This window comes from Sylvia atricapilla, chromosome 3, assembly GCF_009819655.1.
Source record: "Sylvia atricapilla isolate bSylAtr1 chromosome 3, bSylAtr1.pri, whole genome shotgun sequence".
Taxonomy (NCBI): Eukaryota; Metazoa; Chordata; class Aves; order Passeriformes; family Sylviidae; genus Sylvia; species Sylvia atricapilla.
In genome coordinates, this window is record NC_089142.1 from 50,372,282 (window position 1) to 50,389,009 (window position 16,728).

The window sequence follows — 16,728 nt, forward strand, 5'->3', positions numbered from 1 at the left end:
AGTAGACACTTCCTACTCACACCTGCTCTACACTGCATCTATCAAGTCTTGATCTTTCAATCAGAGGGACAAAAGACAAATCACAAAATAGTATCCAGTAATGTCTGGAATTCTGCATTGAATTAACAGAGACACTAAAGCAATGGAAAGCTACAACTGCCCTTGCACACTTTTGCTCGCCAACCCTGCACCATGTAGATTTCTTTGGCTGTCCAAAAGCCTTTCTACCTCATATCTTGTGTCCCTATTAACACCTCTGTTCCACAGGTATGGAATTTTTCTCCTAGATTTATTTTATCTTAATTAACAGATTAAACTCAGAGCACTTGTTTTCAATTTGCAATTAGCTTGAAATACTGATTTTTCTTTCACCCCTGAGAAACAGTTTTGGTCCCTGGACATGTCTCTCTTCCAACCAATTACATCAAATGGTTTGACAGAAGCCATAACTCACACCTAGAAAAACTGAATCACTTACACACTGATCCAACTGTCCTTTAACACGAAATTAATATATTAAAACACATAAGTAATCCATTCAAACACATCCATCAAAGAATAAAAAACTGTGTGTAGATGCTCATATACAGATATATATACACACACACCACCTTTATGGAAGTTTCCAGGCCCAGAATTGGTAAACAAAGTACTGTTCTTCAATGTCCACAATATTGCAATAAAAATATATAAATACACATCAAGAATGGATACAGTTTTTCTCAACAAGTTCCATTTTCCTCAGCTCTTACCTTACCTTTTTTATTTTTCAGCTGTACTGGAAAGAGAGTCTGGCCTTGCTTATAGATCAACAGTCTTCCTAAGAGGCACAGTGAATGAACAAAATAGATGTACTGCAATTCTGGCCCAGTGTAAGAAAAATTCTGCAAATCACCTGTAACAACAAAGCAAAAAAAAAAAATTACCCTTATAATTTACTTTACAGTACCTAGCTACTTCTTGCACCACAAGCAGATCATTTTGTACATCAAGACAGCTTAAGTAACGAACCACTGCTATTAGTTTTCTCTCAAAAGACAGTCATACAATATTTGCAGAGGAAATAGAATAGATAGAGTGTCTTCCTCTTGAGGTAGCATGCTCAAAAACCCAAAGAATGTGGATGTATGTGCAAATAATGCGAGACATGCAAAGATACTCACTACAGTGCTGCTGGGAAAAGTCAGTGACTTGGGAATTTTTATTAACTGCTGCCTTGCAAAATTCAAAATAATCAAGACATTGCTGGACTGCTGCATTAATCTGTGGAACAAAGCACAAAGTAATAAAGCACCTGATATGTCACAATAAACTCATTTTCTCTTGTATCCAAGAACTTAAATATCCACTTCACTTCAATTACTTCATTTTTCAGTGCTTTGGATGGATTAACCAAGAGGAGGCAATATTTTACAGGACTATTAAAATATATAACCATTACTATTACATTATCATACAACCAGCTCTATACTCATAAAGATATACACAGTCTATGAAAAAAAGTATAGAGAACATGGAAGTGTTTTGAGAAGTCAACAGCAATCTGTGACTACCCTATTATCGCTACTGTGGAAGATAGTAAATTTCCACATGTGAAAAACTTCGTCTTAAGTACACTTACAAAATTGTAGGTTTTGTTGACAGTTTGCTGTCAGTGGCATTACTGTTCTTGGTTGTGTTTCATTGTCATAGCACTATAATCTAATCAAGGTATATAAAAGTTTAAAAATTATAAGCATGGTTGTAGCAAGGAAATACAAAGTACACTGCCCTGGTTTCAGCTGGGATAGAGCTAATTTTTCCTATTTTCCTATGATCTATGAAAAATAGTTGGATTTATTATAGCTTGGACCTGCCAAGATTTATTCACAAGTGTAAATATACAGACATACATAAAAAAAAAATCCCAACCTTAATCTGATGTTCATCCTGTGCTTATAAATTAGATTAGACTACCCTGCTCATGGACTTTCTATTGTAAACTCTTTGTTGCATGGATCATCCTTTATTCTATGCCATGTTCTATGCACACAGGTAGAAAAGATAAAGGTCTCTTACAGTTGTCTGTGTCCTTTTCTCCATCTTAAGGTTTTATCAGTCCCATATATTTTACATTTGATTTCGTTTGTATAACAAGATTTTATAAAACATAGCCATATCCTGTTTATATGAATGGATCTCACATCTACAGTAGTCTTATTAAAAACAATGAAAATTCCACCCCAGTAAAGAGATCTGTCCACACAAAATATATGATAGAATAAACAGCTATATTACTAAATATACTTTCCCAGTTTGATTTATCTTGCTGACTCTGAACCCTTAATGCTTCAGAGAATTCAAGGGCATTTTAGCCTCTTTTCCTCAAAAATGCAAATTTAGCACATGGTATTTATGGTATTTATCATGCACCATTTGTAATTTTTATGCTTTTTATTGGTTATTACTTAATATGAATGAAGCATAACAAATTAATAAATTATAATCCTAAATTAACACCTGCAATAAAATATCCAAATTCCTGTTACTAAGAGCTGCCCGTAGACGCTTCTTTGCATTTATCAATGATCCATTTAAACAAAGAAAAATTGGGGAAAAAAAATAAAAATCCAATATCTTATCTAGCTGAAGAACATGGAACAGCTCCAACAAAGAGGAAAAAAATTGTCCAAACCACAATGTACTAAAAAGACTAAGTTGTAAATAAATTTGCCTCGGTAATTCATAGAATCATAGAAAGGCCTGGGCAGAAAGGGCCCTTAAAGATCATTATAGTTCCAAACAATGCCATGGGCAGGGGCACCTTGCACCCCATTCAACCTGGCCTTGAACACTTCCAGGGAAGGGGCATCCACAATTTCTCTGGGCAATCTCTTCCAATGTCTCACCAACCTCACAGAAAAAGAAGCTCCTCCTAATATCTAATCTAAATCGACTCTCTTTCAGTTTCAAGCCATTACCCTGTGTTCTATCAATAAATTTTATTTACAGTCTATTACTGAATATATAATCAATAAAGCACATTAATAGAAGTACTTACCAAGGATTTATATTTCTTTTCTAGAAGCCTAAATACCACTCTTCTGCTGTAACATGCATGCTTGAATGACAAAGAAGATGTAATGTCAACTGCAAAGAAATGTTCTGTTTTTTAACTAAAAAGTAGAAAATATCTCTGATTCTGTTCTAATAGGCATCCTATATACAGTACATGTTCAAAGTATTGAACTCCTGCCCAAGTAAGCCAGTATTATACTCAACTGAGACTTTTGTTTGCAGTACATTTATGACTATAAAAACTCATCATTAGAAAAAAAGTGTAGTAGAATACGTAGTTAAAACACAAAACCACTAAGAACACTGAAATGCTGAACTAAGCCAAGTAAATCCTAAATTGTAAGTTTATATACGGTAGGCTGGAAAAAGCTCTAATGTCCACTGAAGTTAGCAAGTTGTGCGTAGTGTGTAATATATATAACTGTTCTTTTATGCTCATCACTTCTTCCAAAAAAATAATTGCATCTTTTGATGGCTGTCAGTCAATTCTACCAAAGGAAGTGAAGATACAAAGCACAGAAAATACTCAGAAATTTCATGAAAACAAGTAACTGAACAGAAATTGAGGTGGAGAGTAATATTGAAAAGCAGTGGAGATAAAAGTAAAAAACCCTGCACTTCCTTAATTACAGTTCTGCGTATAGGTTGTTATAGGACACAACAGGTCTGTGATGTCAGAATTGTAACTTTTCAAAATTAATGTCTGACATGAACAAGTTATGTGTTGTTGAGTTGCGGGTTGTTTGCTTACCGTCCACTTCTTAAACCACACTGCTTTGATATCCAGCAGAGCCAAGAAGTGCATTGGACTCAAGAAATCTGGAGAGGCAGGATGATTAGGCTTGTGTTTTAATGACAAAAGTGACAAGGTACTCTCCACTACTTCTTCCATGTACCTTATGACAGAAATGGGAAAACATGGACAGAAAACAAACAAAAAAAAAATCACTGAAGTCCTTCCACCAGTAATACCCAAGAACAAACTTCTCATAAAACCTTGTTCAGATAAATCATAAATACCAACAGCATTATCTTTAATTTGACCTTGTATGGTCATTAATTCTTTGTAATACCATGAATAAAACTAATATGCATCTATATTCTCTTAAGTTTTTACAACTTTTAAGTGCTAAATATTACACGTACTACACTTGCATCCAAATTATTTTTTGTTCAAAAGTATTTAGAACACTCCAAAACCTAAGTAAGCAGCCCAATATGACTACTCCTATGCAACTTCCTCATTTTACTTTTCTCACCCTCTACTTTTATTTCCCCTGTTGTCACTGACCAGCCACTGTGCATCCTATAATCAAGCCTTTGCTAAAATTTCATACATCTTATTTCATGTCAGTAACTATCAAATTAAGAAACAGTTACAGGGTTTTGAAGGTGACATACTTTTCTGGATGTCGAATCCAGGAAGATGGTGCTTCCTTTTGGTACTCATTTAAAAGGCGAACCTGAAAATATAATTATTAAAACTAAAAAATAATAAATACATAATGTTTCAGTACTGATAGAAAAGGTACAGAAGGTTCATTTATACCTTTTTAAGTAAACGGTTTACATCTGAGTTAGATACATCCAGACCAGCTGAAATATGAAGAGAATATTCTCCAGAAAGAAAGTACAACTCCAAGTGTCTTGCTAAAAAGAGAAACCCAACAAGAAAAAACCACTTCACTTCCATGACAACAATGACAAAACAGACTGCCTTATGCAGTCTTCGTTATAAAATTTAACTTTTTAAAAAGTACATGACCCATGAAGTTTGAAATCTAATTAAACACACATACCTAAACTTGTGTAGACTTCTTTTGTCATATTAAATGGAGAAGAAGAAAAGGTTTTTGCATAGAACCTAAGAATTTTCTCCTAAGGGTGAAAAAAGCAAGCAATGTATTAGAGTCATTAACTGTGGACTATAATTGCAAAATAATCACTATATCATTACTCTTAATGTTGCATATGCTTAATCTAGACATCTGTGCAGATGTTAAGCATATATCTATAAAAATATAGTTTCTGATCACAGAAATAGCCAGTTAAGAGGAAATTTTATTCAAACACTTGAACTACAGCACCAGTGCAAAGCCTCACTGAGTAACAAAGTAGACCAAGGAACACTACTTTTCCAATTAGACTTGGAAATCACTTTTTTAAAAGAAATTGTAACTCAGGTGAAAGAGAAATATATGACAGAAGCTGGGGGAACTTTCCTATTTATTTGGTAATCACTTTAAAGTCTGAAGAAGCAAAGAAGTTTAATTGACATAATAAATAATCTAAAAGCCATTTAAGCAGCTGTCATTTCTTTTCCTCATCACTGCCTGTGTAATATTACTATGTATCATTTTCTCATCACCATGGAGCATAAACCTGACTTGAGCAGGAAATATTAACATGACTTATTATACAAAGCAGTTTTGTTAATTTTTTTAATGTGTGTTTTTGTGAAAAGAAATTCAAACACCTTCACTGCCATTAAAAGAAGTGCAAATGAGTACTTTGGTGTCTAAAAATCCTATTAAAAACCTGTTGCAGTCCTTTAAACCAAAATTTACTGGAATCCTGTATTTCTGTTACTTCAAAAAATAGTTTATGTGATTCACAGATGAATAATAAAATGTCTTGAAGCCTGCTGGACTACTTATAATATGGATGTAATTTCTTACACCTCTTTGGTAGTCCTTTCTTTGGATACAAATCTGATAATCAGATACAAAACACTCCCTTACACTGAATGTTGCATCAGGATCTGCCAGAGAGATGGTCAGATGCTTACGCAGACTTGGCCAGCTCTCAGAGCTCAGGATATCAGAGGCAGGGGCCAAGCATAGCGTCTGCAAAGCTTCTTGGCGAACCTGGAGCAGTCAAAAAGATAAACACCAAAAATTCATTCACAGCAACCTCTGTAATGTGTAATTTACAAGCCAGAGGGAGGGAGGGAGGACAGGAAGGAACAGAACCTGGCTGTAGAACAGATAAGGAATAACAAGTACTTATCTTCTGCTATATTTTTACGGCTATTTAGACAAAACACTACATCACTGACTGGGGGAAATGCATGTATTTGAAGAAGCAATAAAACCATTTTAAATGGGTTTTCAATACAGGATGCAAGGTTTATGTTCTACTTTCTGCCCATAATCAAATACTTTTCTATTGGGGAATATAGCTCTGTAAAGCTCTTAGCTAGGAGAGGCAGACACAGTTATTAGACATTATGTTATAATGCTGAATTTTCATCAGCATTCTAAATAATTTCAAGTAATTTTTTTTTTTCAATTCATAGACAACTGCTATCTCTACCAATTTATTTCATCTTACGGAAAGAAATTGTAGGACATTTTAATAACATTTAATAGCATCAGACTTTTTGCCTGTTTTTCTAATAAAACTCCACAATGTTTGTACGAGCTTTGTATCTACCATGCATTTTTCAACTGCGAGACAAGCCCCAGCAAGTCTTATCAAGACAGCACACTCAAACTGGTATTTCTCCAAGCTTCAAAAATACCAGTGGCTGGTGCTGATTGTTGGTTAGAGACACAAATTAGTACTGCCACTGACATGACAGCAAAACTAACCTGGACTCATATTTTCCATTTGGCAGCAGGTTAATGGTAAATCAGCAAGCATCTCTCTCTTCTGACAAGAGTAACTCAAAGGGGCACAGAAAATTTACCAAGAAGGGCAAGGGACATGTATACAGGACAAATAATGTTCAGTACCTATATTTATCACGGAACAACTTCGTTTTTTTACCTAAAAATGCCAATCTATAGCACATATCTCTAAAAAAATAGGTATTTGTTGCAACACTAGTTTTTGAACCAGAAGGTTACATACAATAAAATATTGCAGTGCAGAGTAGTTTCTGCACTGAAGGTAAGATAGATGAACCAACAAAGACAAGTTTCCATTCAGGTACATAAGAAGTCTTATGTACACACAGGCTGCTCTCCAATATGCCATAAACATTCATTTATATCAATGTTTCGTTTCTGCTTTTAAACTTACTTCCTTGGGCTGACTAGGGTCAAGCCTTTCTGCAAGCAGCTGCAATTGTTCTTGACTCATGAATGCATAACTCTGTAATACACATTATAAAATGATCATTAGTATATTTTATTAAACTGAACAGCAGAAGATTAAAATCATCAGTCTTTCTGATACCTAATTTACTTTTAATAATTAGGACTCCAACATTTATACTAATTTTACCATAAAGTCAGCATTGCAAATGTTTTCTGCTGTTTGCCCAGAGTTAAACTTAAAATAATGAAATTACTATGACATATTTTGTTTGCTGTACTTCCAAGTTTTCTATATCTTTAAAAAATGCCTTATAATAATTCATTCAGCAAGAAATGTAGCGTACATAGTACAGTAGTCTGGAAATGAGCTGCATGTTTTTTGGCTTCTAAAGTAAAGTCACAAAAGATAGATGATGTACTGATTTTATGTCTGTCTTTCTATACTATATTTGGACAGGTGCTTTGGAGCATATGGGCATCATATTGAACTCATCTAGCATATGATGCCTAAAGTAGCTAGTATAAGCTTAGTAGTTAAAACTGAAAGAAAGGCAAATAATTTGAGTTTAAGATATAACAAATATCGGAATAATTAATCTTTCTCTAGGGTCACACCACTGCCAGAAACTTAACAATTTTGCAGTATCATACTTATTTCATAACACAGAAAGAAAACCCATCGTACTTGGTTGAAGGAGGAGTCGCTGTCAGAACAGTTGTCTGTGTAATAGCCACTCTGCCGTTCCTTCTTTGCTTTACTAGCCAGCTCCTTATCATGCATTTGATCTTCTTCAAACTTGTTAATCAAAGATTCTACCACAACCATCATGATGTTCTTCAAGGCATGTATCATTTCTCTGTATCTTCAAAGTAAAGATGATATTAATATATAAGAACATAAAATTACCACGTAAAAAAAAGAAAAAAAAATTGCTACATTATGAATAACTGAATATGACATAATGCTAACTGGACTTGAACTCACTGAATTTACAGAAATTAATGAATACCAAATCTAAATACAAACTCAGCAAGGAAACATATATGTACCTTATATGTTTCAGTTGATGATCTTTTAAAATTACAATAAAACTCCTTTTTTTCCCCTTCCAGAATCATACCACTATCATAATTCTATTTTGGGATATTGTTGAAAAATAACAACATGAGTCCACCAAAAAGGAGGATCTGTCCCTGAGGAAACAGGCCAATTCTCACTCATGTTACTCTTTGTTTCTTGTAGTTCAACATCCAATTTTTCTTTTGCGATTAACCTTGAGCAGAACCAGTAGAAGTGAATACATCATCCTGATTCAAGATCTTGAGTACAGGTCATGCACACAAAATTATTTTCTTTCAACAAAACCAGGTTTTGTATAATTTCCATAAATTGAAAAATAATACCCACAGGAAAGCTATTCAAAATAAATAATGCTGCAGAAAAGCATCCTATCGTAAAATGTTGATGGTTTATTTAAAATTATTTTTTCTTTATTGGTACAATTATTTATTTTACAGTCACCAAAGACACAAATTATCATATTCTGCTTTAATATCCTCCTCCATGTTAAATTCAAAATATAACATCCATATTTAGTTCATTGGAGTTTCTTCTATCAATTTTAATGAGCACAAACCCCTAAGGTCCTGATCCTTGAAACAAAATTATATAAACAGCATTATCTGAAAAATGGTCACAAACATCTATTTTCCTATTTTCCTATTTTGCAACGCATAAAAATGACCACTGTTGCTAAAATCCTCAATACCTCAAAAATGTCACATATTTGTTATCTTTTTAATGTAATTGTCCTCAACCTTAATTCCAGGGTGTTACAAAGCATGACAATTTGCAATGTAGGGTGGCAATATCTGAATTAGCACTGATTTTGGTTACAGGTTGAGAATTGTTATTGGTTCAGATCTTATTTTTTCAAAACACATCATGAAAAAGTGAAAGGAAGATTAAGATACCAAAGAAGTACAGGTGTATACTCACTCTTTTGATTCACGGGCCTTCTTAGTAAGATGTTGGACAAGTGTGTCATAGCCAGATATTTCACCCTGATTTTGGGCAGAGGTACATTTTTCTGTTTCTTCTTCAATCACAGGTCCCACAGTATTTTTTATGTATTGTCTAAGGTATTTCACAAACTCATAGCTGCAAGATATTTGCAAAATTAAAATGTAATATCTCCTTGAATTCACCTTGAAACATTTTCAACATTTTATCAACAACCACCATCTTCTCTCCCAACAGATCTCTTACTCTAGGTTAAAAGTTTATGACTTGCATAGAAATAAACGTCAGGAATGTAAAATAACACATATCAGTTTGATTTTCTGTAATACAATCATTATCAGCATATTGTAGGAAGAAACAATACCAAGTAGAGAAAAGAAAACAAATAGTTAGTTTACCAAATAGCATGATTTCACTTTATGCTTCTTCTAAAAGTAAAAATGCACTCAGACAAAAGGTTAAGGTTTTGTAGACAAAAACAAAGAGCATTAAGAAATTTCAAATTCCAAAAGAAACATTCCTTGTAGCACTCTGAACGTGTCTTAGACTATAAACTATCTGGTAATATTATTTACCCATTATACATACAAAACTAGAAGATACACAGAAAACACAGTTTATAAATTAGGGCATATGAGAACACTTATGGCCTATGAAATTGTGTGACATGATAATACACAGATCTCAGCCAAACTGACAAAACAACTGTCTGTGATTACACAAACATACTAAATTCAAGGATTCGCCACTTTGCAGTCTTATGATCAGATACCCACAGACACTTGCTAAAAGAATAGAATAATCAGAGGGAGATTTCAAACTAAAGACTCTCCCTGGGTCCTCCAACTTAATATTAACTATAGAAATTGCTAAAAACTACTGCTCATTATTATTATTATTATCATTATTATTATTATTGCTCATAATAAATCAAATTTTCTTTTTGGCTAGTTCTGTGATTTGTATAAAAGGCAAGGCAAACAGAAACACACAAAAAAGTAATCATATAGTAACAGTAGATGCATAATTGTTGCCTCAAGTTTGCCTGCTTTTCACTGTTTACATTTTGTTCTCACACAGCTTCAAGTAAACTATGTATGTTTTTAGAAAATAATCTCATGTTTACATTCATCTCCTCTATGAGGAGAAAGATGATTGATGATGATGTTCACCAATGAGGTAAAAGAGGTGGCTACCTGTGTAGCCAATCTTGGCCTGTCTGTAAATTTGTATCTATACGGAGTCAGAAAAATAAAGTAGAAGCTTTCCTGCTTGACCTCCTGCTGGCCTGCTTCGTCCTTTCGTGCTCCTAACAGCAGCCGCAAGTGTGACCCTCCGTCACACATAATTTTACTTTCCTTGTATCAAAAGTAGATGTGCACTTACTTCATATAAACTTGGATTAAAAAAACCCAAAAAAAGCAAATGACAAAGTACACAAAATTGTATCATGATGGATATTTCCTCACTGGATTGCCTACCTCAGGTTCCATCAGGTATGTCAGTATTTTTGTTTTCCCCTATCTTTCCACTCTTGTTCTAAGTGAAAATAACAGTAATACACCTCAAGACAGATGCAAAATATGTTCATTTCTGTTTTCATTTGTCAATTTGCACACAACTCTCCACTGCATGAAAGCTTTCATGAAAATGTCTCCCCTTTGTTTTATAAGGGTAACGCTTCCAGGGTATATATTTGTGCAGTGACTCCTTCACTCTTAAATATACAGTAACCACATCACTATTTGCACCACTACTTGTATGTCTACGGTTCTAGTCGTCATCTTCTGCATTATTCTTCCATCTTAAACATGTTTTGTAACAATTATGTGCTTCAACAGTGACAGCACTACTTCTTCACAAGCAGAATCAATTCAGACTGATCTGGTAGGATTTACAAAGGAATCACACTTGGAGTGGTGTTAAAAATAACCTCTAATGTAACAGAAAACATGCTACTTATGTAGTTTAAAATCCTGATGTCTACTTCTGCACAGAAGTTTTGTACTTGATTCAATTTTCCTTTTTATTAGCTTTCTGAGGATCCTGCATTTCTGTCTTTTCCACATCAAAGTGGGAACAAAGGGTAAAGGACTCAAAATCTGGTAAAATCAGTGCATCAAAATAAGCATGAGGCAGAAATAGTACTGCTCAAATGCTGAGCTGGAGCACTGGACAGTCCAAAAGCACACACTTCTGGAGCTTGCAACCTGGACGGACAGGTTAAAGAGGAAGTTTCTTTATGGCCTCACTTACAAATGACCATATGACCTCTGACTTTCCACGAAAACCAGTCTGTACTGCCATGGGTCACAAGACAAGAATGCCTCCAGAAATGTTGCAGCACCAGATAGGAATCTTCACGCTCTGAATTTAAAGATGACTTAATTTTCCATTAAATGTAAATTAAAACTGTTCTCAGAAAAAGAAAGTATCTTTAGGATCATAAATTTTCTAACATACAAGAAAGAGTCAAGAATGGATGTCAAGGTTTCACTGTTGTAAAAGGAAAAGCTATATAGGAAGTGCTTCAACCACTTACAGACTTTATTCCCTCATCCTGGGTAATCTATTAGATGCTCAGAAAAAAATGACAGAAATAATTTCAAATTTTTTTGTTTGAGCTTTATTGCATATATCTTCTTTAAATAATGTTTTTCATTCAGAATTACATGTCTTTCGACTTCGACATGTTTACAACCAAATTCTTTTACTCTCATGCTTGTCACCCAGCAACCTACTACTCAAAATTCACAAGAGTACAAGTAACAGTGTAATCCAACACAATTTGAAACAAAAACTAGACCTGAGCTAAAATGCCTTATAAAGAATCTTCAGAACACATGCAAGCATCAAGATTTTAAAATTACAGTGAAATCTTTGATAAACCTTCGTTCTATTTCACTTATTTACTGTTACTCAGCTCCTACCACTGACAAAGGAATGCTAATACCTAGGTAAATTTAAAAGAATGTAAATAGTGCCACTTCTAAAAAAAATGTTAGGGAACCAGCTTTCTCAGGAGAAGTTCGGTCACAGAGCTCTGTTTCTTATTAAAAAGTCTTCAGGTCATTTCAGCCTCATATTCTCTTGGCTTGTCATAAAATGTGTACTAAAAGTCTCCCATGTATTAAAAATAATCAAGTTATAACATCATGGAAAGGAAAGAGGAGCGTGGGATCCGAAAATCTAGATTGCATCTATGTGACACTGTCAAATCTGATTTAACAGAAGTGTGATGGGGATACATTTCTCTTTTACTTAAAACATAATTAAAAGAATAATTGGAGTAGATAGATAAGATAAACATATTTAGTTATATAGGCCAGAGAGAACAATCAAATATGGAAGCCAAATGGTCCTCTGAAATAGTACTCTATTGAGACTATGGTGTCTAGCAGGTGTCAAATATACTGAGAGTTCTCAGTGACTACTTCTTCTAGCTCCTTTTCATGCGTGCATTTAGTACATTATGTGTGCACATGCAGCAGAGTCCTCCAAATTCCTCTCTCACAAACAGCTCATGAAGTACTACTGCAGTAAAAATCCAAGAGTGGATGGGGAGAAAAAGCAAACCAAGAAAATGGCAACATTAATTTTATTCTTTATATTAGTATCATCTGAGAGCTGATTAGTGACAGGAGTATCTATATATGTATAAATATACACACATTTACAAAGCAATATAAAGTCTAGATATTTTCCAGGAATAACACAGTTTAAAACACACCAACTTCTTCAAAAGACTAAAAATAACAAAAAATATTTTTACTTGTGAAAATTCTCATCTGTTTCCTCCAAATGCAAGAGAATTTCTTCTGCACATTCTACAGATGGGGCTCCAGTGATTTTTTCCTTCACACTTTGCAGCAACTGTCTAAGCATAGACTGTAATAGAGCTTCATCTTCACTTGTAAAGTGAGACATCTGTAAAAAACAAATAGAATAAGAAACTCACACGGTTTTGCTTTCCTTCAAGATGCTAAGAGAAGCACAAATCGCTTAAGTTGCCACTTTTTACTATTAGCAGCAGGATTTTCGATCAAAAGATACAATCATAGGATAAATTTGACAGAGCTTATCCTCAAACAGAAAACAAAACAATCAAATCAGTTTCACTAAAACTCCTGATATTGTAGCATAATATTCTTAAAGGAGATATTACATTAAGAAAAGCTTGAATATTGCTATTTGTACTTGCCCATCATAGAGACAGACACAAGACAACACAGTAAACTAAAAACATAAAAAGGAAGGAAGGTTTTACAGATGTAATAACTGTATCTTGATACAAAAACTTTATAAATAGTCTCTCACCTGCTTCTCATCCACTATTACTACCCAGTTCTGACTTTGGAATCCCTCTACTCGGAGCTATTACTCTGCCCTTGACTGAAAGTGCTGTCAGCTTTTGCAAGGACCAGGTGGAATTATCAGAATAGTTTAACTGCCCTGTGCTAATCAACGGCAGGGACCTGACAGAGTCCTGTCAAATTAAATGGAAACTGCTGGGAAAAACTGAGAGGAGAAAAAGCATTGAGAAACTGAAAACATCTGTCAAGTCCAAAAGAGAGATGATCTGTTAAATTTTCAAGAGCTGCAAAAAAAAACCTACACACGCTCATTTTTGATCTTGATTAATCAATGGCTTAAAAATCTTTATATGCCATGGAATACTTTCAAACCTCAGTGGCAGTTTTACATATTATAAATAAACTATAGGCTAGAAATATATTTTATATATGTTAAATATATTAAATAAAAATATATTATATATTTCCAGCCTATTTAAGGAAAAATTGCTTAAGACATATTTGTCTTTTGAACGAAAAATTAAAGACTCTCTAAGCACCTGTAAATAAACATCACGCACGCACTTGACAGAGACAATATAGTAATTTATTGTTTAAGCATCGAAGAGAGAGAAAGAGAGGAAGGGAGGAAGGGAGGGAGGAAGGGAGCTCTATAGCACCAGCTGGAAGAATTATCTTCTATGAAAGGTAACAATTCATCAAGGTAGCACTTTTCCGTGGTAAGTAGCACAGCTAATGAACATTTTACTTTGGTCTATCATGATTCAATATTAACTCAATTATCTCACCAGAAATTTGATTGAACTAAACTCAGAGCAAACAAACAAAACACCTCAAATCCCTTGCAATAATCTTAACTCACTAATTTTCAGCCCTCTTTTTCTTATAGAATCTCAAGATACTTAATCAGTCAACACACTTCTAGGTCTATATAAACATCAGACAGTATCCTAATCCACTGGGCGGGGGGGGAAGCTCACCAAGTATTTGGGTATAACTAGGCATTTTTAGAAGTGCAAGGTATCCAGATACTGACTGGTACTCAGTGCAAAGCCCTGCTCAGGTTATCCATAGAGAGAAAACATGCGAATAGTGCAGCTTCACCTCCAGTTTGCCTTGAAAGGTCTTCACCTGACTTACATAATCGCTAACAAAGATTCCTATCTGACATTTCATCCGTAAAGGTTTGTGGTTTGTAGAGCTTGTTTTTTTGATGGTTGTTGCTTTGGGGGTTATTTCCCAGCCGGCACATCGCCCATTCAGTTTCCAGGCAACGTTTAAATGGTCGTTTTCTCCCTAAATTACAACTTTACCCAAAGCTCAGTTTGGGCAGTCTCACAAAGCTCCCGGCACTATCCCAAATGCAAATCCTGCCCCACAACTCAGGCAACCATTCAGAAGCGGCCTGTTGTTGCCAGCATTTATCCTTACACCAGCCTCTGGCTGGGCAGGGAGGTAATTCAGCAACAAACCGAGCAGAGCAGCTCTCAGAATGCGAGCAGTGCGAGAATCCCTGTCCCTTCTGGCGCTTCTACCGCCGGTCCTTTGGCTGCGCATCGGGGCTGGGCAGCAGCCAGGATTCCTGGGGCACGCCACGCACAAGAGCGGCCGGTCTCTTCCCAAGCGTCGGGAGAGAGGGTACGCCTGCCCAGGTGCTCCCCTCAGCTATCGCTGACAGCGCGGCAGAGCTCTGCCCGGCCACGTCGGATGCGCTCGCCCCACTCACCCGCTCAGCTCCGCCACGCTCCCCCGCGCCGGGAGCCCCGCGTTCCCAGGGCGGCTCCCCGCGCCGGGAGCCCCGCGTTCCCGGGGCGGCTCCCCGCCCGCACCCCGCGCCGGGAGCCCCGCGTTCCCGGGGCGGCTCCCCGCCCGCACCCCGTGCCGGGAGCCCCGCGTTCCCGGGGCGGCTCCCCGCCCGCACCCCGCGCCGGGAGCCCCGCGTTCCCGGGGCGGCTCCCCGCCCGCACCCCGCGCCGGGAGCCCCGCCGGGATTCACCTTGGGCGGCCGCGGCCCTTGGCAACCGCGGCGCCGCCGCCGAGTCTCGCCGGGCCCTGGAAACATCGCGAGAGGCCGCGTGGGCCGCCCGCGCCCCGCCCGCGCGGCCTGAGGGCGGCGGGGTGAGCGCGGAGTGTCCGCCCGTGCGGGCGGCGCCGGCAGGGCTCGGAACGCTCAGCGCTCCATGGCTCCTCTCTGGTCACCCCGGGGTGGTGGCCCCCAGGCTTCCCACTGAAATCAAAGGAATACAGTCCTACCTGTATTCCAAATTTACATCAGCAGGGGAGCAGGTTGTCTCAGTTAATAAAATAATGAAAGGCGAGGAATTTTTCACTCCTCTTTAACTCTCCGTTCCCTCCTGTGATGAAGGAAATGTTACAAAAATATGAAACATTATTTTTTTTTCTCCAGCAAATAAATACATAACACAAAAACAGCAAAAGCAATTTGATACGAAATAATTTCTATTAGGTCAGCTATAATAAACCAGAATTTGGTTATTGTAAACACTCATAAGGATGTTTGTCAGTGCTTGCATGCAAAATGTTACACATAGTGCATTATTTTGCTTTCCTCCTACATTTTTATTCTGATGGTGAGTGATCTTCCATGATTATTTGTCCCTTAAATCTTAATCTTCCACGTAACACTAATTTTCCACAAGGACTTGTCCCTTTAGCTGGATCTGTAGCCCCTTCAGTTAACAGAGCTGTACTTAGTTGTGGGGATCCACTTGTACAGTAGAATTAAGCTTGCAAACTGCAGTATTTCTATTGAAAAGGAACTATTCAGGAGAACACAAACCTCTCTTACTGCTGGTTCTCAGAAACCAGATTTTGATTGGTTGCAACAAAGTTTCCATGATACCTTTAGCAGTGAGCTCTCCAGTGCTTGGACGTGGTCAGTGCTCTCAGGTACCCACAAAATAAAATGGGAAAATTTGTCTGCTGACTACTGCTTGCAAAGGGGCTCCAGTAAGCTGGCCAGAGTCCTGTTAGCTTGGCCATGCACTCTCCCCATCTTATAAGTGCACTGCTTGGAACGGGCTACAAGTGACACAAGCTTATTCCACATACATGCCAGGGTCTTCCTTCACAGGCAGCAGAATGGTTTGCTTCTTTTCTGTCCTCATACCAACTGAGAGGTGCAGTGGTGCAACACTTCTAATTCCTTCATCACTTCACAAGCACTGATTCAAGTGACAGCATCTCAGTCTCACAGCTGATAAGGAATTGAAAAAATCAATATACGTTGTGTTTAGTATTCCTAGTCCTTACTTTAAGTCCTTACTCCACT

General features: G+C 36.8%; 1 protein-coding gene across 1 annotated transcript in view; it reads right to left on the reverse strand.

The window, feature by feature from the left end:
* The window catches only part of TBC1D32 (TBC1 domain family member 32), a 75,831-nt gene extending 60,333 nt beyond the window's left edge, over window positions 1-15,498 (reverse strand). The window contains exons 1-13 of the mRNA XM_066315313.1: window positions 15,433-15,498; window positions 12,896-13,050; window positions 9,100-9,261; window positions 7,786-7,963; window positions 7,084-7,155; window positions 5,799-5,924; window positions 4,857-4,935; window positions 4,607-4,707; window positions 4,459-4,520; window positions 3,809-3,953; window positions 3,041-3,100; window positions 1,164-1,263; window positions 758-895 (exon numbers count right to left, since the gene is read on the reverse strand). Of these exons, the coding sequence (XP_066171410.1) occupies window positions 758-895; window positions 1,164-1,263; window positions 3,041-3,100; window positions 3,809-3,953; window positions 4,459-4,520; window positions 4,607-4,707; window positions 4,857-4,935; window positions 5,799-5,924; window positions 7,084-7,155; window positions 7,786-7,963; window positions 9,100-9,261; window positions 12,896-13,050; window positions 15,433-15,498 (1,444 nt within the window). The remainder of the gene's footprint in view (window positions 1-757; window positions 896-1,163; window positions 1,264-3,040; window positions 3,101-3,808; window positions 3,954-4,458; window positions 4,521-4,606; window positions 4,708-4,856; window positions 4,936-5,798; window positions 5,925-7,083; window positions 7,156-7,785; window positions 7,964-9,099; window positions 9,262-12,895; window positions 13,051-15,432) is intronic.
* Between the last annotated feature and the right edge of the window lie 1,230 nt (window positions 15,499-16,728).